Here is a 27,921-nt window from a genome sequence, read left to right as displayed (position 1 = left end):
GCTTAAAATTGAATCGGACAGCACTCATTGATTTGTGAGAAGTTTGCCCCAGTTCCTTAATGGAATGTTCATGGGCAAAATTGCATTTGCAAGTATATTCGCCATTGAAGGTGTCGTATTAGCACTAGATCAGTTTAAGTATTCCGTGACGGATCGTATCTCCACCAGAAGACAGACATGTGTTGTTGATCCGACAGTCGACAATATAAACATCTGTACGCTTTACGTCTTTGGCTTTAAGTTATCTGTGCAGCAACCGCTATCATTCGAACATCCTTGGTATTCGTGTATCACTCTCGACCGAACCCATCCTTCTCTATCGTTGTATAGCCATTAGTGCTGCCTTATACCAAATACCTGACGCAATCAAAAACTTAAGACGTTCTATGCTCTAGTCGGCGTGAGTTTTATAAAGCCCCATCCCTTTTCCTGGACAACTTTTTCATTGGATCTCTTTTAAAATAGTACTTATGTTGCACGTACTCACTGTCGCGATCCAGCATTCAATCGATAAGTATGTCGGCTATAGGCCAGACCACACTCTCGTAGAATGTAAGTTTCAGCTCATGGTGCTTTTGGGTAGTGGCTATCGTTAATGTTCTTTTTAATATCCTCATCACCAGATTTACTAATTCTTATCTACAAACAGATGAAACTGAATCATAGCCTTTGTCTCATTGTTTCATTCTGCAGTTAAATGTAGTGATTCCATTCTCACTCTTATGTGTAGCCCCCGATTTAGTTTACAAAGAAAAATGTATGTCACATATCACCTATGTTAACCTTAAATGTTTATCAAAATCAATTCCTTACTAACATTATTCTATCTTTCAGCCTTAATAAACCCAGTGATTTCGATGATGCCGATCAGGAGTCTAGATTTTCCTTCAGCAATTCCAGTTCTCCTTCAATGCCAGTGAGTATGTGTTTTGATTTAGGCTGACAAAGGTCCCTTTCATTACATAACTCTCTAATTTTGCATTTTTTTTCTTTTATTCAAATCTCTTCCTTTCTCTCCCAACTCGCTCAAGAACAATGGTCCGGAAGATGATCGTAATGCCAATTCTTTGGATAAAATCCTTATGAAATCTCATGATTGTGCCAATAATAATAACAACAACGAGAATTTACATAGCCCCAGAAACTGTTCACCAACTCCCTCGTCTACTAGCAATCGTCTTTTGGGAGATTTGGGTGCAACTCCTTCAAAGAATCGACCACTTTCCAGCGAGGTGCAAGTTATATCAGCTGCCGGGGGTCACATCATAGCTGTTGCGAATCCTGCCTTAGCCATGAGTCCCACCCTACAAGAGGCCATTAGTTTGAAGAGAGAAAATTCATCACCGGATTCTTAGTGAATATAAATTATTTGAATATGCGTAAAAAATATTCTTTTCTTTCTTGCTTTTGTAAATATTTATTTTATAGTAAAAAAAGTACCAAGTGCAATTTGTTATATAAGTTATTGGAATAAATTAATAATCTTGTATGGATCGTAGATTTAAAGAATTGTTAATGGCATTAGTTTGTCGTAGGTGCTGGTTTTACGTGACAAAAATGAGCTGCAGAGCCGGGAGCCTCAGCAGTCAAGTGAATATTGGCAAAGCGATGTTTAAGTGCTCAAAAATGTCGTTGTTTCGTATTTTTGGAGCATTTTTTCGACCAATCGACACGAGCCTTTTTTGAGCGATTGACAAATTGTGTGAGATCCATCGCGAAAAAAATTTTTTGACGGTCAAATGTTCATGCAATATTGAATATATGCTGATCCCACTAATACCTAAGGTTGTCTCAATCTCACGATAGGTCACAAGAACATCTTGCAATATCAGTTGGCGCACAGCATCAATGATTTTTGGAACAACAACTGATTTTGGACAACCTTCACAAAATTTGTCTTGGAGTGAACTATGACCTCGGTTTAATTCACCATACCATCGATAAACACTGGTTCTTGATGAGTGAAAATGTTCACTATTTAATTTCATTTTTTGGGCGAGATAAATCTTTTTTTTTGGGCGCCCCGATAGCCGAGTTGGTAGCGTGCTTGGATTACCAGTGCAGGGGTCGTGGGTTCGATTCCCGCCTGAAACCTTGGTCTGTCGCTACTGTGGTATCACAATGGACTTAAAATTGTCTAAGTGAGTCTGTAAAAGGACTGCCACTCTTACCTAACCCAAATCTTTTAAGTTACTGTAAACAACACAAATAGCGCTCATATGTCAAAACGTTCTGAAAACGTATGACCCCAAAAATTTCAAGCTTTACGAATAAGCTATCAGTTGGCAGAATGCAACACAAGGGTTGTCCAATCCCAATATATTAAATGCAATCCTGATATGTCTATGTCCAAGAATTTTTATACCAGGCATTTTCTTTTCAGTAACTTTTCAATAATCAAATCTTTCAGCTTGACATAATTCTCATGATCATTAAGCTTGACTCACTCCACTTTGGAGAAAAAACAACTAAAGTAATCATATTCATGACCGGCCGGTAACAGGTTACATAAATGATAGCATAAATAAAACAAGGAACAAATAAAATCGTGCTAAGTTCGGCCGGGCCGAATCTTGGGAACCTACCACCATGGATTCTGCTAAAAATATTTACAAAATAAATTTAGTTGAAGGGCAAAATTTTATTCTGCATACCAAACTTTTGTCAAACCAGCAAAAATTAAAGCTTCTAGGAACTTAACAAGGATGATCGAGAGACTGGTTTACATGGGCGATATATCAGGTTATAACCGTATGTTGGCACAGTTGTTGGAAGTCGTAACAGAAGTCATAACGGAACACCACATGCACATTTTTTTTAGCAAAATCGGACAAAAATTGCGGCTTGCAAGGGCTCAAGAATTCAAATCGGGAGATCGGTTTATATGGGAGCTATATTAGGTTAAAGACCAATTCGGACCAAAGTTAACATAGTTGTTGGAAGTCATAACGGAACACCACATGTAAAATTTCATCAAAATCGAACAAATATTGCGGCTTGTAAGGGCTCAAGAAGTCAAATCGTATGATCGGTTTATATGGGAGCTATATCAGGTTATAGACCGATTTGAACCGTACTTAGCACAATTGTTGGAAGTCGTAACGAAACACCACATGCAATATTTCAGCAAAATCAGACAAAAATGGCGGCTTGTAAGGGTTCAAGAACTCAAATCGTATGATCGGTTTATATGGGAGCTATATCAGGTTATAGACCGATTCGAACCGTACTTAGCATAGTTGTTATATGCCTTAACACAACACTACTTGCAAAACTTCAGCCAAATCCAGGGGCTCAAGAAGTCAGATCAGGGAGATCGGTTTATATGGGAGCTACATTCAAATCTGAACCGATATGGCCCATTTGCAATCCCCAGCGACCTATAGAAATAGTAAGTATTTGTACAAAGTTTCAAGCGGCTAGCTTTACGCCTTCGACCGCTATCGTGATTCCGACAGATGGTCGGACGGACGGACACGGCTAGATCAACTCAGAATGTCGAGACGATCAAGAATATATTCTTTATTGAGTCTTAGACGAATATTTTGAAGTGTTACAAACGAGATGACTAGATTAGTAAACCCCCATCCTATGGTGGTAGGTATAAAAAGGCATTAAGTTCTCCCGGAACGGATACCCACCACTTAGGATACATATTAACCACCTTTCGTCATAACACGATAAAAATGCTTCATTTGCGAATCCATAGCAACTACATCTAAATATGGCCCCTTCCACACCACATATACAGGAAGGCTATGTAAGGGGGTCATTGTACCAAATTCATCGGTAAAAAATGCACCTTTTGTGCACCCTTGGACCATAATCGGGATATTGGCATATGTATATGACAGCTATATCTAAATGTAGATCGATCTGAACTATATAGAGCACGGATGTCGAAGAACTTAAATTGGACAACAAATGCGCATTTTATAGGTCCAAAACTTTAAATCGGGAGATCGCCTATATGGCAGCTATATCTAAATATAGACCAATCTGGGCCATATTGGACACAAATGGCGAAGAGTCCACTGTGTCAAATTTCAGTGAAATCGAGTAATAAATGTGATTTTATGGTTCCAAGAACTTAATCCTGAGATCGGTCTATATGGCAGTTATATCGAAATATATACCGATCTTCTCCTCAAAAAGGTGTCGCTCTGCGGCACGCCGTACGGACTCGGCTATAAAAAGGAGTCCGCTTATCATTGAGCTTAAAATTTGAATCGGACAGAACTCAGTGATATGTGAAGAGTTTGCTCCAGATCCTTAGTTTAATGTTCATGGGCACATTTGCATTTGTACATGGGTCCTACATAGCAGCTATATCCAAATGAGGACCGATTTGGGCCAAATTAAACATTAATGTTGAGGGGACTAATTTAATTTAGTATCTCAAATTTCAGCGAAATCGGACAGTAAATGTGCCTTTTATGGAACCAAGATCTTAATTTGAGAGATCGGTCTATATGACAGCTATAACCAAATCTCGACCGATCTTGGCTTGTTGCACAAGAAAATTTCAGCGAAATTGGACAATAAATGCGGATTTTACGGGACCAAGACCCAAAATCGAGAACATTGGTTTATATGGCAGCTATATCAAAATCTAGACCGATCTGAGCCTTATTGAACGAAGATGGCGAGAGGCCTAACACAACTCGCTACACCAAATTTAAGCAAAAACGGACAATCAATGCGCCTATTATGGGCCCAAGACCTTAAATCGTGAGATCGGCAGCTATACCCAAATCTGTACCAATTTGTGCCAAATTAAACATAGATATTGAGGGGCCTCTCTCTCAAAATCTAGACCGATTTGAGCCTTACTGAACAGGTATGTCGAGAGGCCTAACACAACTCGCTACACCAAATTTAAGCAAAATCGGACAATAAATGCATCAAGAATGGGTTAAATCGTGAGATCGGCAGATATTCCAAATTAAACATGGATATTAAGGGTTCAACCTTACTAAGTGTCTCAAATTTCAGCGAAATCGGACAGTAAATGCGCCTTTTATGGGACCAAGACCTCAAATCGTGAGATCGGTCTATATGGCAGCTATATCCAAATCTGGCCTGATCTAGGCCAAATTGAATATGGATATTGAGGGACCTAACATAACTTAAGTGTTTCAAATTTAAGGAAAATCGCACAATAAATGCGCCTTTTATGGACTCAACATTTCAATCGAGAAATCGGTCTATATGACAACTACATACAAAGCTGAACCGATCTAGGCCAAATTGCACAAGAATGTCAAGGTTCCTAACACAACTCGCTATACAAAATTTCAGCTAAATCGGACAATAAAGCCGCATTTATGGGACCAAGACCTTAAATCAAGAAATCGGTCTATATGGCAGCTATATCCAAATCTGGACTGATCTGAGCCAAATTGAAAAATGATATTGAGTGGCGTAATACAACTCATTGTCCCAAATTCCAGCAAAATCGGACAATACATGTGGCTTTTATGGGCCTAGACCTTAAATCGACAGATCGGTCTATATGGGGCTATATCAAGATATAGTCCGATATAAACCAATGTAGCCCATCTTTGAACTTAAGCTGACTATGGACAAAAAGAAGAACCTGTGTAAAGTTTCAGCTTAGTACAGGGTGGCTGATGAATATTGCTACAATGATGAATATTGCTACATTTTTTTTTCGGTGTATGGAATACATTTTTCTTTTATTCATGTTAAATTAAATTATTAAATTAATTATTAAATTATTATTAATTAAATTAATTAATTAATTAATTAAATTAATTATTAAATTATTATTATTAAATAGAAAAAAAGTTATTACATTTTTTTTTGGTAGCGGCTTTCATCAGCCACCCTGTATATCTATTTTTAACGACTGTAATGTGATTTCAACAGGTAGACGGTCTGACATTGTCTTAGATTTTTTCGACGTCTGTTTTTTCGGGTCAGAAATGAATATTTCGATGTGTTTCAAAAGAAATAACAAAATGAATTTATCTCCATCGTTCGGTGGTGGGTACAAAAACAACTTCCATTCAGTGCTTGGTTATATTTTTTTTATCTCTAATTCATCGTCGCTGCAATGAGTTATGAAAAATAACTCGCTGCACACTAAGTCATATGAAAGCGTGTCGCTGTATTTTTCAAGAGACGAACTGGTCACGCAAATGTTTTTCGAATTCATTGCCGCGGGCTTGTGTGTGTGTGTGTTCACTCATGCTTTTGTCAATCAACCACGTTGCCTTCGTACAACTTTCATACTACGAAAGCAAACGACAAGAAAAATAAAAGCAATTTGCTCAAATTTCATAAAAGCAAAAAAAGGTTGTTCACTTACCTGCATAATTGAATATAGTAAATTTTATGTTTAAATATTTTCCTTATTACAATTTTTGGAATTGCTCTCTTTGTTTTTTGTTGATCAGTTTTTTCATAGTTCTTTTTGTCTTCTATGTGCGTTGAAGATCAGTTATTTTTGGCTGGCACTTACCACAGGGGTAACTACCAAACCAATAGTTGTCCAACTTATTTATTATTGTAGTTGACATCCGCCGGTGATTTTATTTATTAATAAAATAACCATTTGGTTTAAAATCACAATGTTTTCAAAAAAAACATTTGGTCGCAAGTTTACCCATAAACTGCAGTCGGTTAACCTTTCGATCAAGTTTTTGAATACATTTTGGTTTAAGCCCAAATGGTGATGTTATTAACAAATAAAATAATCCACGGTTGTCAACTAATGAATAAGTTGGACAACCATTGGTTTGATAGTTACCCCTGCAGTAAATGCCAGCCAAAAATAACTGATCTTGAACGTACATGAACGACACACATTTTTAGAATTTTTAATTGTTTTTTCATTCACCACATATTTTATTTCAATTTAGTTAAGCATTAATTTAAGCTTTTCACATATTTTTACTGTATACACTATGGAATTAAGCATGCATTTTCTGAACAAATATTTCCTTCATTACAAACGCATATTTCGCATATCCATTTTCTTAAACAAATTGGCACCATTTTCAAAAGACAAGATTCATTCACTAACAACAACAAAACTAGTAAACTAACCACAACACAGAGCTTAAGTATGAAAGAGAGAGAGAGAGAGCGAGAGCAGCAGAGCCAAACCAAGTGTCAAATGCATGAAAATGAATTTGATGTTTTTCATTGCTTTGCCTATTGATCAACAAAGGTTTTATTGTTTAACACTCACTACACATTCATAACATAATGATTGTTGTTATTTTAGTTAAATAGTATGTTTATTTATTTATTGATTCTTCAAATAAACACTTTTCACTGAAACACTTCTAATTGTACTTCTTGCCTTAATCACTATGCAATAGAAACTAATATGTCAAACACATACTACGAATGTGGGAGGAATCAAGAGAGCGAGAGAACGACAAGTGTGGTGGGCTATCAAATGAGGTGGGTTATTAAAAGCAAAGGGTTATTTTAACGATATGGGGGTAGGGGGACGATATGAAACTTTACATGCGTAAAATAAATGCGGGGTGTCTGAATGGATGTGATTGATATACCAAATTAAATATGTATAATGTATGTGACATCACATATGGCAAATACATGTCAAATGTGTTTTGCTGTTAATCAACCAACGACGTTATCTTCAAATAGATGAAGCGATAATGTTGACATTTGCATGGTTTGCAATAATTGTACATATCCGTTAGCTATATTTTGATCCTTTGGTGGACCGAACTGGACCATATTTGGAACATTTTTAGATAGGTTTAATAAAACTCCCCGTTCCATATTTCAAACAAATCGGATAAAAATACGCATTTTATGAGCTTAACATATTTAACCATATGGCAGCTATGTCCTCCTCTACAAATCTCTGGAACATTTTCATACGCACCACCGTTTGCAGCACATCGAAATATCCCTTTCCGACCCTATAAAGTATATATATTCTTGATCAGCGTAAAAATCTAAGACGATCTAGCCATGTCCGTCCGTCTGTCTGTTAAAATCACGCTACAGTTATTAAAAATAGAAATATGGAGTTGAAACTTTGCACAGATTCTTCTTTTGTCCATAAGCAGGTTAAGTTCGATGATGGGCTACATCGGACTATATCTTGATATAGCCCCCATATGGACCGATCCGCCGATTTAAGGTCTTAGGCCCACAAAAAGCCACAATTATTATCTGACTTTGCTGAAATTTGGGGCAGTGAATTGTGTTAGGCCAGTCGACGTAGTTGCCATATAGACCGATCTCTCGATTTAAGGTTTTGGACCTATCAAAGGCGCATTTATTATCTGATCTCGCCGAAATTTTAGTCCGTGAGTTTTCGATTTAACGTCTTGGGCCCATAAAAGGCGCATTTATTATCCGATGTCACCGACATTTGGGACAGTGAGTTGCACTAGGCCCTTCGACATCCTTCTTCAAATGGGCTCAGATCGGTTCAGATTTCGATATAGACCGATCTCTCGATTTAAGGTCTTGGGCCCATAAAAGGCGCATTTATTGTCCGATTTCGCCGACGTTTGGGGCAATGAGTTGTGTTAGGGCCTTCAACATTATTCTTCAATTTGGCTCAGATCGGACCAGATTTGAATATATCTGCCGTATAGACCGATCTCTCGATTTAAGGTCTTGGGCCCATAAAAAACGCATTTATTGTCCGATTTTGCCACAATTTGGGGCAATGAGTTGTGTTAGGCCTTTCAACATAATTTTTTGATTTGGCTCAGATCAGACCAGATTTGAATATAGCTGCCATATAGACCGATCTCTCGATTTAACGTCTTGGGCCCATAAAAGGCGCATTTATTGTCCGATATTGCCAAAATTTATGACAGTGAGTTATGTTAGGCCAGTGGACATCGTTCTTCAATATAGCCCCGATCGGTTCAGATTTGGATATAGCTGCCATATAGACTAATCTCTCGATTTAAGGTCTTCGGCCCGTAAAAGGCGAATTTATTGTCCGATTTTGCCACAATTTGGGACAGTGAGTTATGCTAGGCTCTTCGTTATCCTTCTTCAATTTAGTCTAAATCGGTCCAGATTTGAATATAGCTGCCATGAAGACCGATCTCTTGATTTAAGGTTTTGGGCCCATAAAAGGCGCATTTATTGACCGATTTCGTCGAAATTTGGGACAGTGAGTTGTGTTAGGCTCTTCGATAATTTTCTGCGACTTGGCTCAAATCGGTCCAGATTTGGATATAGCTGCCATGTAGACCGATATCTGGATTTATAGTTTTGGCCCCATAAAACGCGCATTTATAATCCGATTTCACTGAAATTTGACACAATGACTTATGTTAGGCTTTTCGACATCCGTGTCGTACATCTTTCAGATCGGTTTATTTTTAGATAACTACTAAAAAGACCAAAATTTTGTTATACACAAATGAACAATGACTTGTACATATTAGTATTTGTTCCAAATCGGAACAAATTTCGATATAGCTGCTAAGGGGGATAAGGTATGCATTTTCTCCTGATTATGACAAAGGTGGTTTACATATATACCCGGTGTGGTGGGCATCCAAAGTTCGGCCCGGCCGAACTAAACGCATTTTAACTTTTAGATCAACAGGTAAAAAGTGGTGGACTTATTTCCAATATTTTCGCCGTTTGGCGCACTGTGAGTCGTTCGAAGCCACTAATGATATTCTATATGGCAGAGAAGGTCATTGAACCATGAACAAAAATTTCTTTTAGTTCTTAAGTGAAGTGAGTTGAAGTGTTTGTTGTGCCTAACGCGAGGATTCCCCAAAACAGAACAAATATGCATTTCTATGCTTCATGGATAACCATAAACACATGATCGCACAAAGGGATACCATGCCTTGCATCTGTCTTCAAGAACCCACAAAATAAAAGTGATAAAGATCAAGAAAAGCGAAAACAATGACTGCCTATGAATTAAATGAAATAAAGGTTTGCATGAAGCACAATAAACATTTTCTTTTGCTCATCACAAACCAACAGTGAATAAATCATAACAAAAAAAACGCCCACAGCTACAATATCTAACATTTGCTTAAACAAAAAGTCGACGTCATCTGTTGTAAAGGTGATTTGCTGCGCTCTGAATGAAAGGGAAAAGTAAATTTGATTTAAATCAAAACGAAATGTCTTTACATGGTCTTAGAGCCACTCTTCAAATCTAAAAATCAAAGCAACCCTTTTTCGTTTGTTAAAGGCGGCATGAAATCAAAACACATCTACCCAGAACTTTTTAAATAACAATTATTTTTTTTTGTTTTTTATGTATATAAATAATAAAAATAAGAAATAATAAACTAATATCTACGTTATTTGTGTATAATCTCCGTACAACTCTGTTCGTTTCATGTGGCTTCGGCGAGGTATACCATTTCCCCCCAGATGACTACTGAGTGTCTGCTATCTTCTGTATAATCCAATCCATAAAGTATTGCGTACTTGAATAGACTCCAGGAATTTCAGGACGAGCACAACCAATGCCATAGGAAACAACACCAATCAGATAATAGCGAACATTATTTTGATAAGGCTAAATATGAAAGAAATTTTTAGATTTTCAATCAAAATTTTTAATTTTTGAATGTTTAAACTTACCTCGGGAATCATTAGAGGGCCACCAGAATCTCCTTGACATGTATCCTTGCCACCGGAAAGCACACCAGCACATAACACAGCTTTGTCGAATTGATTTGAAGTAAAGAGACGATTTTGTTTGGCATAGCGATCTCTGCACACCTCATTATCGTAGATGGGAATTTGCAATTCCTGCAGCACATTGGCTGAGACACCACCCTCCATGGTCTTACCCCAGCCCACAACAAATGGTGTGTGTTTTACATATGACTTTTGACGCAAAGCCGTTGTTTGAGGCATACAAATGGGTGAAATGAATTCTGAAAATAGACAAATATGGGCAATGTTGCTTTTTTATTATTTTTTAAAAAATTTATCACGTTCTATAGTCTAGATTTAAGTTAATAGTTTATTATTTATTTACAAAGTTTAATACACGTATTATTAAACGGCCAAGGGTTTTATATAGGCGATTTTGTGTAGCGATGCAGCCAAACGGCTGAATGGATTTTTATTAAAATTGCCATCAATCGAAAGATATTTTTCCAGAGAAGCGGCTATATGTATGAAACTTAGTTTTCCACAAAGAAAAGTCACGAACATGAGGAATTAATTTTCAATAAAAAAAAGTAGAAGATGCTTAAACACAGCAAATTGTTGTTGGTTTTTTTCTAAAGCCTTCGTTATGGGTGTGAATGCAAAGCCATAGTTGGGAGTATTAGTGTTGAGAGTAAGAGAAACAAATGGTGCGAGAGAAAGAGTATCACTATTTGTGTGAGGGTGTTGTGGGGGGTGTGATGTGTGTGGCTCTACTTGGCATGTAGATTAGACAATTTCTTAAAGCTCGGCTTTGGCGTGAGAGGCACTTGCATTTTTGTTGTTGGTGTTTGTATATGTTTTGTGAGGCTGCACAACAATACAAAAAAACTTTTTAACTAGAGGTAATATGCAATAGGTGGGTTTTATAAAGGCGAGTTGCTTTTACTCAAGCATCCGTTAATTGAGTGAATGCAAAGGCATAGGTGGGAGTATTAGTGGTGAAAGTACGGGAGGCGACTGGTATGTGCGAGATGAAGCGTATGCTAAAAGTGTTGTTGTTGTAGCAGTGTGTTGTACACTGAGGCGGCAGCCCTTGCCGATGAAGGACTTAATCAGGTCAATCCGGTACGAACAACCGTCTTTGTCTTGTATTGGCGTGCGGATGTGTGGTGGTGTGGTGGTGTGATGTAGGGCCACACTCATCACACCACTTGGTGTTCTTTGTTAGTTCGGTTAGTCAGTAGCTTAAGCTGCGGCTATGGATAATGACGTTTGCGGTTTTATATGTTGGCAACGCTTAAATACAACTTTGACAACGCACTTATTTAAACGTTGAGGTAAACATTAAAAGGAGTCAAAGTAACTAATTGTGTGGCCACACTATGCACTGCACTTAATGAGTGAAATAGTTTGCGGAGAGTTAAAACAAGTAAAATAATGAGTGTGCTGTATTTCTGCTTACATAATGTGATGGGTCCCATATGTTTTAAGGAAAAAAATCAATACCTTTTAGTATTTCTCTATGTTAGTATAGACTTAGGTTTACTTGCAATAATCAGATGACTTAAAATGATCATGTGATAAAAATAATGCACTTTATATATCAATATCAGAAGGGGTTGTGTGTGGGATTGCCCTACCATTGAACAACCCAAAGCGGCATGTAGCGCGGTTATATGTGGTCTAGAATGGAAAGCAGTACGAATCTAACATAAAACCAATAAGGAAAGGCAAAAGTCGGGCGGTGCCGACTGTATTATACTCTACGTCTACCCTATGGTAAGGAACTTTTATAAAAAAATTAAATTGTTGCGCTTTGCTTTCACAGATGGTAAAGTTTCGGCCCCCTATGAATATAGTGTACGAAATTGGTATAAAATTGTTGGGTCAAATAACCTAGGGGGATGCCCCATCCAAAAACCCACCCGGACGGACATGTTTACTGATTGGGACAATATGGGTACCAAACGAAAGGTATTTAAGAGTAGAGTACGAATTTGGTATACAAACTTGGCCCAAAGTATTTGAGGGGTTCTCCCACCCCCAAAAAACCCTCCAGAAGGACTCTTTCACCGCTTTGGGCAATGTGGGTATCAAAAGAAAGGTATTTAAAAGTAGAGTACAAATCCGACATAGAAATTGTATTCCTTGATGTCTGAGAGTCCTCCCCACCCCGAATTTACCAATTGAGACAATATTTACCAATGGGGATTTATTTACCAATTGGGACAATATTTATATCAAATAAAACGTGTTTGGAAGTTGAGTAATTATCTGTTATATGATAATTGCCCACGGGGCCTCCCCAACCCCTAAATCCTTTTTGTCCAACGTCACAAAATGGTTATCAAATGAACGGTCTTTGGGAGTTGACTATGAATCTGGTATACATATTTGGGATGGAGTCTGGGACCGGCCCATCCACTAAATACCCTTTAATGGGACGTGTAATTCGAGCGGGATAATATGTGAATTAAAAGAAAGGCCTATGCCAGTAGAGTTCGAATCTTATGCTGATATAAGGATTCTAGAATCTGGGTCACGTCCAGCCGTCCTGACGGTCAGCAGGACATGTATATGGTGACAATAATGGACTGAAATAAATTTTCTTTTGGGTCTTAGCGTGGGGGCAGCGACGCTCTCCCCCCAATAAAACACAAACTGTCATGTAGGACGACCGAGAATATGTTGTAATCAAATCAAATGATGTTACAGAGTGCAATCCCTTTTCCCCCTATTATACCCAAACAAGTAAAAGCGTGCTAAGTTCAGCCGGGCTGAATCTTATATACCCTCCACCATGGAGCGCAGTTGTCGAGTTCTTTTCCCGACATCTCTTCTTAGGCAAAAAGTGATATAAGAAAAGATTTGCTCTGCTATTAGAGCGATATAAAGATATGATCCGGTTTAGACCACAATTAAATTATATGTTGGAGACCTGTGTAGAATGTCAGCCAATTCGAGTAAGAATTGCGCCCTTTGGGGGCTCAAGAAGTAAAATAGAGAGATCGATTTATATGGGAGCTGTATCGGGCTATGAACAGATTTAGACCATAATCAACACGTATGTTGATGGTCAAGAGAGGATCCATCGTACAAAATTTCAGGCAAATCGGATAATAATTGCGACTTCTAGAGGCTCAAGAATATATCAGGCTATGAACCGATTTAAACCTTATTTGACACAGTGGTTGAAAGAAAAAATAAAAAATAAAAAACGTCATGCAAAATTTCAGCCAAATCAGGTAGGAATTGCGTCCTCTAGAAGCTCAAGAAGTCAAGTCCCCAGATCTGTTTATATGACAGCTATATCAGTTTATGAGCGGATTTGAACCATTTTTGGCACACTTGTTCGATATCATAAAAAAAACATGTCGTGCAAAATTTCATTCCAATCTGATAAGAATTGCGCACTTTAGAGGCTTAAGAAGTCAAGACCCAAGATCGGTTTATATGGCTGCTATATCAGGTTATGGACCGATTAGGACCATACTTGGCACAGTTGTTGAATATCATAACAAAACACGTCGTGCAAAATTTCATTGTAATCGGATAAGAATTGCGCACTCTAGAGGCTCAAGAAGTCAAGACCCAAGATCGGTTTATATGGCAGCTATATCAGGTTATGGACCGATTAGGACCATACTTGGCACAGTTGTTGAATATCATAACAAAACACGTCGTGCAAGATTTCATTCCAATCGGATAAGAATTGCGCACTCTAGAGGCTCAAGAATTCAAGACCCAAGATCGGTTTATATGGCAGCTATATCAAAACATGAACCGATATGGCCCATTTACAATACCAACCGACCTACACTAATAAGAAGTATTTGTGCAAAATTTCAAGCGGCTAGCTTTACTTCTTCGGAAGTTAGCGTGCTTTCGACAGACAGACGGACGGACGGACGGACGGACGGACATGGCTAGATCGACATAAAATTTCACGACGATCAAGAATATATATACTTTATGGGGTCTCAGACGAATATTTCGAGTAGTTACAAACAGAATGACGAAATTAGTATACCCCCCATCTTATGGTGGAGGGTATAAAAAAGGAATTAAAAATAATGTATAGAGGCCTTTCAGGATAGAAGAAGGACCTACACTCAACCAAATTTGTTATTCAAAACAGCAAAACTGTTTGCTAAAACATCAGTTTTTGTTTACTGAAAAGGAGAAAGCAAACTTTACTGCTGTTTCAGCAAACATAGGGTTGCTGTATTAGCAAAAATTTCTTACTGCTATTTCAACAAACAAAATCTGCTGCAATGAGTACACAAGTGTGCTAAAAAAAATTTATCCTACTTTTTATGGTTGCCTGCTACTTGTTTTGATTACTTTAGGCATTTCTTAGAATTTTTTTCTTCTAACATTCTCTTCATAACTAAGCAGCAGTCATTTTCAACAAACAACTTTCAGCAGTAAGCAGGCTACTCTATATTTGCAGTACTACTGCTGCAATGGCAGAACTAGTGCTTCAATAGCAGCATAACTAACTACTTATTTTCAACAGACAGTGTTTGCTAATTTTAGCAAACTTTTTTCTACAAGTGAACGGATCTTTCAAAATGTGGGGGCGGTCAACAAAGTGCGTAGTTGACCGCCCCACCCTAGATACCCCTTAAAGTGGACATATTTGTGGATTATGACAATAATGGGCTCAAATCTGATATCTGTTTTATTGCCAAGTTGCCTCACCTAAATTCCCCCTAAACCACTCATATACCGGCTATAGCAATATGTAGCTCAAATGTGATTTTTTGGAGTAGACTTGAATCTGTTATAAACTTTTGGAGCAAAGAGTTTGGCTACTCCAATCCACCAACAAAACCAAGATAATAAAGTAGATCTAATAACAAAACTATAATCAGCGGACTCCCCCTACCTTATTTCAAAAACTCCAGATCTTTGAGATGGGTGAGGCAGTTTAAAATTTAGTTTATTTATAATAACTCAAAAAGAGAAATTTGGTATCCTTATTTAGGGTGGGGCCGTAGGGGGCCTCGCCACCTCCAAAGCCCGCTAAATGGAAATACAAACCAACAATGGCAATATGGGGCTCAAATTAAAGGCATTTGAGACTAGAGCACGAATTTGATATATGGGTGTCCGCCTCACCCCCAAAAATACCCTCATAAAGGACATATTAGCAATATAAGGCTCAAATGAAAGGCCGCACCTCCCAACAGGACTTATTTCCTGGTCATGCCGGAGAGTGAAAGAAGGCGATGCGGAGCGAGCCCTGTCCAACTAGTGGCTATATAATGTCAAGTTTCGAGCACTAGCCCCTCCTTCGATTCCCACCAAACGGACATAAATTCCAATAATATCGTATAAATTTTCAGCAGAATCCATGGTGGTGGGTTCCCAAGATTCGGCCCGGCCGAACTTCCCACGTTTTTCCTTGTTGAAGTATGCACTGCATTAGACCATTCAATGTGGAGTATATTTGAAGTCAAGTTACACCCATGGGACCGACAAGTTTTAGATGATAAATATAAGTAAATTTTTATTCTGTGTATTCTAGAAGGCACAGCGGAGCATGCTTAGTTGGGCTAGTAGTCAATTATGGTAGTAAACGGTACAGTAATAAGGTCTTACAGCAAACGTTTGAAGGCCACCGTAGTGTAGAAGTTTTCACCGTCATAGGCAGACATCTATGACGCTGAAAGCCTGGGCTCCTTAATGGAATGTTCGTGGGCAAATTTTCAATTTGCTACAGCAATGGTTTTAACCAAATTTTAGTAAAAAGTTATTATATATACCTTATAGTTTATACCAGACTTCCACATCTATCCTGAAATCAACACCTACCTGTGAAATCAACGTTACGTTCCAAATATAAAATGGCAATATCACTGTGGCCATTGCGAACATTATAGTCAGGGTGTTTTTCAGTCTAACCAAAGAAAAAATTTAAAAGTTGAAGAAAAGACTCAAAATTTAATAAAACAAAATACCAACCCGCACAACATTTATATCCACATGACGGGCTTCGGCATCTGTGGTCAAGTCATGTTCACCCAAGCGCACGAATTTCCTATTTAATAAATTAGAAATTAAAAAAAAAAAATGGAAAATATGCTCCACAGGGAGGGGCGATTTGAACATTTTAAGGAGATCTTAGCGTTTCTGATTCTTGGGATTGTACTTAGCACAAAAGTATATTAGACCATACGTCTATGGTGAAAATCGAGCCTCCAGATTTTAAATTGCACTTTTTTCTCTGACTTTTGTCATATTTCTTTGGATATTTTGGCCTATAATAACCGAACCATTTAGATTTTCGATTCAATACTAAGAAAAACATTTTGGCCAAGGCTATATTTAAGAACTCATTAGAATATCGCAAATGCATTGGAATGCTCCTCCAGGCAGTTTTGGCCTTGTAAAAGTGCAAATTTTTCGCAAAAATATTGAAAAATTACTATGAACAACTGAAAATGGTAATTTATGAATACTTGCACTTTCACAAGGCCAAAACTGTTTGAAGGAGCATTCCAATACTTTTGCAATGTACTGAATGGTTTGGCTGTTTAGGTTAAAATATCAAAAAAAAAAAAAACGTGACAAAAGTTTGAGAAAAAACTCGATTCTCACCATAGACGTATGGTCTAGTGTATTTTTTTACTCAATACAATCCCAGGAATCAGAAACGCGAAGGGCCCATTAAGACTTTTTTCCTTCCATACTAATCGCCCCACCCTAATACTTAACTGATTCATTTTTTTTTTCTACTTACAAATCCTTTCTCAAACAATGTGCAGCGGTAATGACATGCCGAGCCGTTACTAAAGTTCCACCACACTTGAAGGGCGATGGGGAGAGTTCATCATCGTAGCCTATGAGAGCTATCCAAGGCCATGCTCCCTTCTTACTCACCTCTCCACCGACAATTTTCTTATAGGAATTGCTGGTATAGCCACAACCCTCTTCGACGGTGGGCAATCTTTTGGGCACATTTTCATTGGTACGAATCAAAGGATTTGAGGTAACCGGCTGGCTGCCAGGATTGGGGCAACACACCATAGAATTAGCGCCGCCACAGATGGTATTAGAAACTCGCAGATAATTGACAAAGACAGGATCTTCTTGTCTTTGCAGCAGCTCATCCGTTAGTACCTTGCATTCGATTAAGCGTATGCAGGCACCTTCTCGACTATCGGGTCCGCGGCAAGAAACGGCTCTATTATCGACGGGGGCTGATGTGGGGGCTGGTGTAGGGGCTGGTGTAGGAGCTGGCGTAGGAGCTAGCGTAGGGGCTGGTGTGGGTACCTGTGTTATTGGATTAAGGAAAGGATTTTTGGGGTTTATGTTTGGTCTACTTGTGGGGAAGAATGGGTTTACCGGCCCTTGTGTTTGTCTATTGGGTCGTGTTGTTGTTGGTTGGGCTACGGCAACGGGATTGGTACAACAAACCTGTGAATAATTGAGAGAAATTGAAAAATGTATAAAAAATTAATGAAAATATTCAATAGAACAAGTAAGGACGGACAGATATGACTAAAATTATATGAACTTCTTACAACTGGGTCACCATTGATATTCCGTGTTCCACATGCTCTCTGCGATTGTATCACATACTGTTGTGCTTGTCTTTGGTTTGTTGTTTGGAAGACATTGGCAATTTGGGGGCAATAGCTAAGGGCCACACACTGACCATAATAGTTTTCGGGAGTAACACAGTACTGGGCTGTAAGAGAGAAAATATTAAAAAGAAAAGAGTTATTAAATATTTTTATTTTCGATTTTCAGTTTTCAGTTTTAAGAAACTAAAGAAAGAAATATAAGGGATAAGCAAAAACTGTCCTAAGTTCCCATAATTCAAGAAATCAAATCCGGAGATTGATTTCTATGAGAGCTATATTGGAACGATTCGAACCATATTTGGCATGGATATAGCTGAAGTCTTTGTGAGAAATTTCAGCCTAATCGAATAAGAACTGCGCCAGCCAAATCGAATACGAACCCATGAGTAGGGTTTATATTGGAGCTATATCTAAACATGAACCCATTTGGCCCATTTACAAACCCTAACGACCTACCTCGAAATGTATTATCTAGGCAAAATTTCAAGCGAATATCTTTATTCGTTTAGACGCTAACGTGATTTCCAGAGATGTACGGATGGATGAAGTTTAAAATCGGATGAAAATAGAGGCTTCTGGGAGCTTAACAAGTCAAATCCGGAAATCGGGTTAAAAAGGGGCTATATCGGTTTAAAGATCGATTCAAATCATACCCGGCTCGGATATGGAAAATCAAAACATAAGTTTTTTTGCAAAATTTTAGCAAAATCGTGTAAAATTGAGGCTTCTAGGGCTCGAGAAATCAAATCAAGGGATTGGTTTAAATGGCAGCTTTGTCCGTTTATATACCTATTCGGATTATACTTGTCACTGATGTTGGTAGTCGAAACAGGAGACTTTATGCCAAATTTCAAGCAAATCTGATGAAAATTAAGGGGCTCAAAACTTCAAAAACGGGAATCGATTTGTAGAGGGTCCTTATACAAATTTGAACCGATATGGCCCATTTGCAATCACCAATGACCTACATCGATAACAACGTGAAATAGAACGTCTTGTGCAAAATGTTGTAAAGATCGGACCAAAATTATGGCTACAAGAGCCTTAAACTGTCGTATCGGGTGAAACATATATATGGGAGCTATATCTAAATCTAAACCGATTTTGCTCAAAATCAATAGCATTCGTCCTTGAATCAAAAAAGTGACTTGTGCAGCGGTGTTTATTCCCTCTTAATGTTGGCGACATTTGCGAGGCACAATGCCATGCATGATCATTTAAAAAATTTTCCCCAAAGAGGTGTCGCACTGCGGAACGCCATTTGGACTCGTCTATAAAAAAGGCCCTTATCATTGAGTATAAACTTGAAACGGAAAGCACTCATTGATGTGTGAGAATTGGCCCCTTCTCTATTTCTGGTGGTAATTTTCTTCCTTAGGGTAATGTTCTCATTAGGCGAGGGATGGCACCTCAGACATTTTGACCCAAATATGGATATCGAATTCCTGCTTCACTTCCAAATCCCTGTAATTTGAGCCCCATATTGTTATGGCCGGTAAATATGAACCGTTTGGAGGGTGTTTTGGGGCTGGGGCGGCCACCGGTTCTTTGCACTGAAAATAGATATCAAATTCGTTCTTCATTTCCAAACGGAAATGAAGTTCAGTTTAGGGGGTGCTTTATTTTAATACCATATTCGTGTTCTGGTCTCCAATACCTTTCATTTTATATTCTTATTTTGCCCATCGGACCACTTTCGTATATGGGTGGCGTTTTTGCGGTAAAGGGCCGGGTCCGCCTCCACCCGATTATATAGCCTATGTTTACTTCGAGACAAACGTACACCATCTATGAACATTTTATGAACATCGGTTCAGCCAAATATCATATTGCAAGACGGGTCTAATGGCGTTTATGAGGGGTGGCATGACCCCCTATACTTCGATCTGATTTTGTAGTACCATATTCGTATTCTACACTCCAATACCTTTCATTTGATACCTATATTGTCCCGATCGGTCCACTTTTGATTTTGAGTTGTGTTTTTGGCATAAGGAGGAGGGTCCGTCCCCCTTCCGATACCGACAAAATTATATAGCCTATGTTTCTTTGTAGACCAACCTAAACAATATGCGAACATTTAGAGAAAATCGGTTTTGTCTATACCGAACAAACAAATCGAGTCTCATACATCCGTGATTGGCTAATGTGACCATTTTGGGCGTTTTTGTGGTGGTGAAGTGACCCCCTATACTTCGACATAAATTTGTATGTCAGATTCGTTATCTACTCCAGCATACTTTTCATTTGATACCCATATTGTCCTTATCGGTCCACTTGTGATTTTGGGTGTTATTTTTGGGGTAACGGTGGAGGGTCCGCCCCCTCCGTTATCAATAAATTTTAAAGCCTATTCCTATTTCCTGATCATATTCGTAATCTACTCCCGAATACCTTTCATTTGAGTCCCATATTGTCATGATCATCAAATAAACCTATTTTAAGGGGTTTTGAAGCTGGGGCGGGCCCCCAGGTACTTGGACCCTACTTTTATTATGAAATTCGTAATCTACTCTTTAATTCCTTTAATTTGAATCCCAAATTGTCCCGATCGGTTCACTTTTATTTTTGGGTAGTACTTTGGGGGTAAGGGGGAGGGTCCGCCCCCCCCCCTGCAGATATTAAAAATCTTTGAAAATTTCAAGGTAATCGGTTAAGCCGTTTTTAAGTCTATACGGAACAAACACACAAACAAACACAAATTGAATTTTCATATAAGATTGGACATAATGTACATACATAATATATGTGCTATAAGAAGAATGCGTTTTAAACATTGGTTTAAAGAAAGTGGGTGAGTATGCTCCCAAAGTATAAACACATCAGAAATATAGAACAAATGTCTACAAAAGGTGAAAATTTCAGAAAATTGGATTCGGGCCGGGCCGGGCAAAACAAAACAGATTTACTAATCAGCCACATAGCCAACATTTTATTTTTCTGTTTGTACATTTTTGCTATCAACTGATTATGATTCTAATTCTTTGCCTTTGCCACAGTGCATACATTAAACAATGTATGTGTCTTAAATCTTTTGTTTAGTTTAACTCAAGAGAGATTCTCAGTTTATGGTTTCTCTTTACGACCACTTCTTTTGACTTAAAAACAATCCTCAATAACACTAACTCTCTTCGCGTAGCTTGTTTGGTTCTCTCACTCAGTTGTTACGTTTTTTAAATCTCTGCTGCTATCGATAACAACGTCATTAATGCTTATCATTAAGAGAATCATTGATTGATGCTAGACTACCTTTGCATATTAATATGCCACGATAAAAACTAACTAAACCACTTCGTGTTAACTGTCTTCATTTTATTGTGGCGAAAAATAAAAACAACAGTGGCTTCGTTGTCATGATACATGACAATCCTAAACGAATGCGAACACAAGTTTTGGCAACAGCACTTGTAAATTAATTTTAATATATCCGTTGACAATTTCGTTTTTGTCTTCAAGGTCGAATTTAAAGTGCAGCTCGAATTTTTATGGTATGTATTATGATGGTGGCAAAAGAAATTCAACACCTCACTTCCAATTAAACAAAAGCCTCAAAACAAAAAAAAAAACAGGCATCAGTTTCCGTGGTCACTTGGCACGTACGAACGTTTTGAATACGAAATTAATGTAATAAACGTAGCATTATTTTGTTTTTTATTTATGGCTCATTTCAACAAGTTTGTCAAGTTCTAAGTTAAGCTTCTCTAATTGCTGTTAAATTATGACCCTGATATTGAATTTTTTTTGATTTGTTTTTTTGTTGAACTTTGTTTTACTCTCACTTTGTGTAAGCATGTGTCTAAGTCTGAGTTTTAGTTTATTTTACTACAATAGTATGTAAATAAACAAGATTCATATTGAAAATTATAAACTCGCGGGCAATGGGCTGTAAAGACATGAGCAATTAAGTGGATGGGAAAAAGTTGGCATATGTGCTGTAACTCATGTTGTTATTGTGTAGACTATAATTTTTTTTATTTTGCCACGGAATTCCGCCACACTTGGCCTGTCTAGGGTTATATATGTGGGTCGGAGGAAAACGTTTAATTAAATGTTTTTTTTTTTTCTGTAGTTATTAAATATTGCCTTAACTTTTTTTTTGCAATCACCAATAACACCTACTTTCTTTTTCCAACTATTAACCTTAGGGTAATTATTGCCTAAGAAAAACAACTATTTAAATTTTAATAGCTTAAGAGATACTCATTTTAATATAAAAACAAGTAAAAGCGTGCTAAGTTCGGCCGGGGAGAATCTTACATACCCTCCACCATGGATCGCATTTGCCGAGTTCTTCTCCCGGCATCTCTTCTTAGGCAAAAAAGGATATAAGAAAAGATTTGCTCTGCTATTATTATATTATTACATGTTGGAGACCTGTGTAAAATGTCAGTCAATTCGAATAAGAAATGCGCCCTTTGGGGGCTCAAGAAGTAAAACAGAGAGATCGATTTATATGGGAGCTGTATCGGGCTATAGACCGATTCAGACCATAATAAACACGTATGTTGATGGTCATGAGAGAATCCGTCGTACAAAATTTCAGGCAAATCGGATAATAATTGCGACCTCTATAGGCTCAAGGAGTCAAGATCCCAGATCGGTTTATATGACAGCTATATCAGGTAGTGGACCGATTTGAACCATACTTGGCACAGTTGTTGGATATCATAACAAAACACGTCGTGCAAAATTTCATTCCAATCGGATAAGAATTGCGCACTCTAGAGGCTCAAGAAGTCAAGACCCAAGATCGGTTGATATGGCAGCTATAACAGGTTATGAACCGATTTGAACCATACTTGGCACAGTTGTTGGACATCATAACAAAACACGTCGTGCAAAATTTCATTCCAATCGGATAAGAATTGCGCACTCTAGAGGCTCAAGAAGTCAAGACCCAAGATCGCTTTATATGGCAGCTATATCAAAACATGGACTGATTTGAACCATACTTGGCAAAGTTGTTGGATATCATAACAAAACACGTCGTGTAAAATTTTATTCCAATCGGATAAGAATTGTGCACTCTAGAGGCTCAAGAAGTCAAGACCCAAGATCGGTTTATATGGCAGCTATATCAAAACATGGACCGATATGGCCCATTTACAATACCAACCGACCTACACTGATAAGAAGTATTAGTGCAAAATTTCAAGCGGCTAGCTTTACTCCTTCGGAAGTTAGCGTGCTTTCGACAGACAGACGGACGGACAGACGGACATGGCTAGATCGACATAAAATGTCGCCACGATCAAGAATATATATACTTTATGGGGTCTCAGACGATTATTTCGAGTAGATACAAACAGAATGACGAAATTAGTATACCCCCCATCTTATGGTGGAGGGTATAAAAATTGATTAACCTCCTACGATTATAATATTTTGATCATAATTTTATACCCACCTCCATTGGGTGGTGGTATACTAATTAAGTTAATCCGATTCACGAAAGTTTTATCAGTGACTCCATATAATCTTGATCGTTGCGAAATTTTGAGTCGACCTAGCCTTATCCGTGCGTCTGTTGAAATCACGATAGCGGTGAACCGCGCAAAGCTAGCAGCACGAAATTTATTAAAAATATTTCTTATTAACTTGACTTATTGACTTGACTTCTTGCGCCCCAGAAACCACATTTGTCATTCGATTGGACTGAAAATTTTAACATAATATTCTGGTACGACTTCCAACACTCGTTCCAAGTATTGTTTAAAACGATGAATAATCTGATATAGCTCCCACATTAGCCGATTTGACATTTTGAGACCCTGGAAGCAGCCAATGTGTTCAGATGGGCCGTGCCGAACAATGGTTACCCACCAAAATGCAATTTTTGCACATGAACACTCCACTAAGGAACAGGGACAAACTCCTCACATATCATTGAGTGCAGTCCAAATCAAGTTTAAGCTCAATGATAAGGGCCTCCATTTTATAGCCGAGTCCGAACGGCTTGCCGCAGTGCGACACCTCTTTGGAGAGAAGTTTTAGACGGCATAGTACCTCACAAATGTTTCCAGCATTAAGAGGGGAAACCACCGCTGAAATTTTTTCGGATAGTTTCGCCAGGATTCGAACCCAGGCATTCAGCGTCATAGGCGGACATGGTAACCTCTGAGCTACGGTGGCTTCCACCGTGCCGAACTTTGGATACCCACCACCATGGATACAGTAACCATCCTCTTTTATAACAACACCACTACCATATCCATAGTAATATGCAAATGGGGGCTGGTCTGGATCATATTTGATTCAGGTCCCGAGAAATCTTATACAAGTCACAGTTTCAGCGAAATCGGGCAACAAATCCGCTTTCTATGGGATTAAGACCCTAAATCGGCAGATCGGTCTATATGGCAGCTATATTTAATATAGTCTGATTTGGAGCATATACTGGTCGGTTGACGGCAGGCTTAAAACAACACACTGCTTCAAATATTAGAGAAATCGGATAAAAATTTCGGCTTTTATGGGCTTAAGGCCCTCCATCGGCAGATCGGTCTATATGGCAGCTATATCTAAATATAGTCCGATCTGGACCATATTAATGTGTGATGACGGAAAAAACGAAAGATAATACCAGTTGTTACTTTGGATTAAGCAAGCAGATGAGAAATAAAGCCACCTCTCGACAAACGAAAATTACCTTATAAAGGACACTGATATTACCCGTGGGGCCTGAATCCGACGATGTTCCACTGACTCTACAGGAGCGTGATTAGACCCATACTTACTTACGCCTTAGTAGTTTGGTGGACTGCTATTGAGAAAAAGTGCAAAATAAGGACCATACAACAGGTTCAGAGAACATGTTGTCTCGGCATAGGCGGTGCAAGCGGAGCAGGGTCCTCGCCCACTAGAACACTGGAGACTATTCTAGATATGCGACCCATTGACATGCAGATTAAGTGTAAGGCAGCCACTACGGCTATGAGACTTAAGGAGATGGGAGAATGGATTGAGGATAGGAGCAGCTCAAACCATCGCGGTATAATCGAGGCGACGATAGGAAACCTGGAAGGAAGGGAAGAGGTTTCCGATCGGATACCTGAGATGAGTGCATACCTGAGTGCAAGGCACTGCTGCCATTGGCACAGTCTTGGATTGACGGAACCCTAGTATTGCCATCTGGAAGATCATGTTACACGGATGGATCTAAGCTAGAGGTCAAAGTGGGTTTAGGGGTCTACATTGAGAACCCAGGGACTGAGATCTATTTTAGACTGCCTGACCATAACACGGTCCTGCAGGCGGAGATCCGGGCGATCACGGAATGCGTGAATCATCTTTATCGACAGTAAAACTGCCATAAGGACAATAACAACCAGGGCCGTAAGGTCAGTGTAAGAAGGAGATTAACACCTTCTATGAGGATGGCAAAATCCGCATCGTTTGGGTGCCGGGCCATAACTGAGTAAAGGAAAATGAAAGGGCAGACGATTTTGCGGTGAAAGCCAGAGGACTGACGTCAATAAACTTGGTTAACCCGAAGCCTTTCGGGTCGACGCATTCCGAGTTAAGAGAGTGGGCTACGAAAGCGCATGCAACATTGTGGAACAGCGAAACGGTCGGTAGAACGGCGAAAATCCTACGGGGGGACCCAGATCGCGAGAAGACGAGGCTATTACTGAAAGGAAGCAAGAAGGAGGTGAGTATAGCTATAGGTATCATAATGGGACACAACGGGACTACGAGCTCACTTGTGTAAAATCGGTGCGGCAAGTAATAGCATTCCGTCGACGCATTCCGAGTTAAGAGAGTGGACTACGAAAGCGCATGCAACATTGTGGAACAGCGAAACGGTCGGTAGAACGGCGAAAATCCTACGGGGGGACCCAGATCGCGAGAAGACGAGGCTATTACTGAAAGGAAGCAAGAAGGAGGTGAGTATAGCTATAGGTATCATAATGGGACACAACGGGACTACGAGCTCACTTGTGTAAAATCGGTGCGGCAAGTAATAGCATGTGTAGGGCATGCGGGGAAGATGGTGAGCCGTTAGAGCATTTTCCTTTGTCATTGTCCGACTTTCGCGCCTAACAGATACCGGCACTTAGATGGGGACACAATACCTGACATTAACCAACTTAGGAGAGTGGTATTGAAAACAATTAAGGATTTTGTAAGTAGCACGGAATTCCTAACTTCTAATTTTCTTTTTAGAGGTTTCCTTATAGTTTTTATAGCGCACAACAAGCCGATTAATGGCTTAGGTGTATGTCCATAGTGGCATGGGGCGGATATACCCTCTTTTCAACCTACACTAACCCGTAATTTTGTATGGCTTCGAAGCATCGGTACTTGCGAAAACATATGAGGCAGTAGTTGGAGTGTTTTTGGGAGAAAAATCCTTCGTAAAGAAGTCATATGAACCACAAGCTGTATGGGGAAGATAGCATGGTTAAACGCATCAAAATAAAGGGTGATTTTTTTGAGGTTAGGATTTTCATGCATTAGTATTTGACAGATCACGTGGGATTTCAGACATGGTGTCAAAGAGAAAGATGCTCAGTATGCTTTGACATTTCATCATGAATAGACTTACTAACGAGCAACGCTTGCAAATCATTGAATTTTATTACCAAAATCAGTGTTCGGTTCGAAATGTGTTCATTCACCGTAACGTTGCGTCCAACAGCATCTTTGAAAAAATACGGTCCAATGATTCCACCAGCGTACAAACCACACCAAACAGTGCATTTTTCGGGATGCATGGGCAGTTCTTGAACGGCTTCTGGTTGCTCTTCACTCCAAATGCGGCAATTTTGCTTATTTACGTAGCCATTCAACCAGAAATGAGCCTCATCGCTGAACAAAATTTGTCAAAATTTGAACACATTTCGAACCGAACACTGATTTTGGTAATAAAATTCAATGATTTGCAAGCGTTGCTCGTTAGTAAGTCTATTCGTGATGAAATGTCAAAGCATACTGAGCATCTTTCTCTTTGACACCATGTCTGAAATCCCACGTGATCTGTCAAATACTAATGCATGAAAATCCTAACCTCAAAAAAATCACCCTTTACAACGGTGGCGTTGGCTAGGTTATGTTGTCGGAATGGATGAAGAAGCCCCAGCAAAAAGGCCACCGTAGCGCAGAGGTTAGCATGTCCGCCTATGACGCTGAACTCCTCGGTTCGAATCCTGGCGAGACCATCAGAAAAAAATGTCAACGGTAGTTTCCCCCTTCTAATGCTGGCAACATTTGTATATAGGTAGTATGCCATGTAAAACTTCTCTCCAAAGAGATGTCGCACTGCGGCACGCCGTTTGGACTCGGCTTTAAAAAGGAGGCCCCTTATCATTGAGCTTAAACTTGAATCGGACTGTGGAATGTTCATGGGCAAAATTTGCAATTTTTTGCCCCAGCAAAGAAGTCTTTTGAAGGCGATCACGGTAGTACAAGCAAACTGGGACGACCAAAAGCCCGATGGAAATACCAAGTGGTGGGAGACACCTTGAAACTTGGTATCAAAGATTTTAGAAGCAACGCCAAAGATCGAGGCGCTTGGAACGCCATTCTACGTTAGGCTAATGGTACAAATGTTCTGTCATAACCAATTTAAGTAAGTAAGTATTCATTAGTTACTATAAGAAAGACCCCTTGTGTTGAGATTAGAATTTCTTCAAAGTAATTGTATTCAATTTACGTAAATACATAGAAGGACTTATAAAATTTCATTTCAAAATTTCAGTTAAATGGTCGA

General features: G+C 38.9%; 2 protein-coding genes across 3 annotated transcripts in view; one reads left to right on the top strand and one right to left on the bottom strand.

Moving 5' to 3' along the window:
* LOC106086137 (NGFI-A-binding protein homolog) overlaps positions 1-1,428 on the top strand; it is a 27,283-nt gene extending 25,855 nt beyond the window's left edge. The window contains 2 exon segments of the mRNA XM_059360322.1: positions 835-948; positions 1,136-1,428. Of these exon segments, the coding sequence (XP_059216305.1) occupies positions 835-948; positions 1,136-1,355 (334 nt within the window). The 3' untranslated portion in view covers positions 1,356-1,428.
* An 8,797-nt stretch (positions 1,429-10,225) lies between these two features.
* Positions 10,226-27,921, bottom strand: part of LOC106086695 (venom serine protease Bi-VSP) — a 33,103-nt gene continuing 15,407 nt past the window's right edge. The window contains exons 2-8 of one of the 2 annotated variants that reach the window (XM_013251477.2): positions 18,147-18,313; positions 17,968-18,039; positions 17,363-17,895; positions 16,585-16,660; positions 16,435-16,519; positions 10,597-10,895; positions 10,226-10,531 (exon numbers count right to left, since the gene is read on the bottom strand). In XM_013251477.2, the coding sequence (XP_013106931.1) occupies positions 10,388-10,531; positions 10,597-10,895; positions 16,435-16,519; positions 16,585-16,660; positions 17,363-17,895; positions 17,968-18,039; positions 18,147-18,313 (1,376 nt within the window). In that variant the 3' untranslated portion in view covers positions 10,226-10,387. Of the gene's footprint in view, positions 10,532-10,596; positions 10,896-16,434; positions 16,520-16,584; positions 16,661-17,362; positions 18,040-18,146; positions 18,314-27,921 lie in introns of both variants that reach the window. The other variant, XM_013251469.2, reaches the window with a different exon arrangement.

The sequence above is a fragment of the Stomoxys calcitrans genome, chromosome 1 (genome assembly GCF_963082655.1).
Source record: "Stomoxys calcitrans chromosome 1, idStoCalc2.1, whole genome shotgun sequence".
NCBI classification, from domain to species: domain Eukaryota; kingdom Metazoa; phylum Arthropoda; class Insecta; order Diptera; family Muscidae; genus Stomoxys; species Stomoxys calcitrans.
This window is presented reverse-complemented; position numbering and strand designations above follow the sequence as displayed.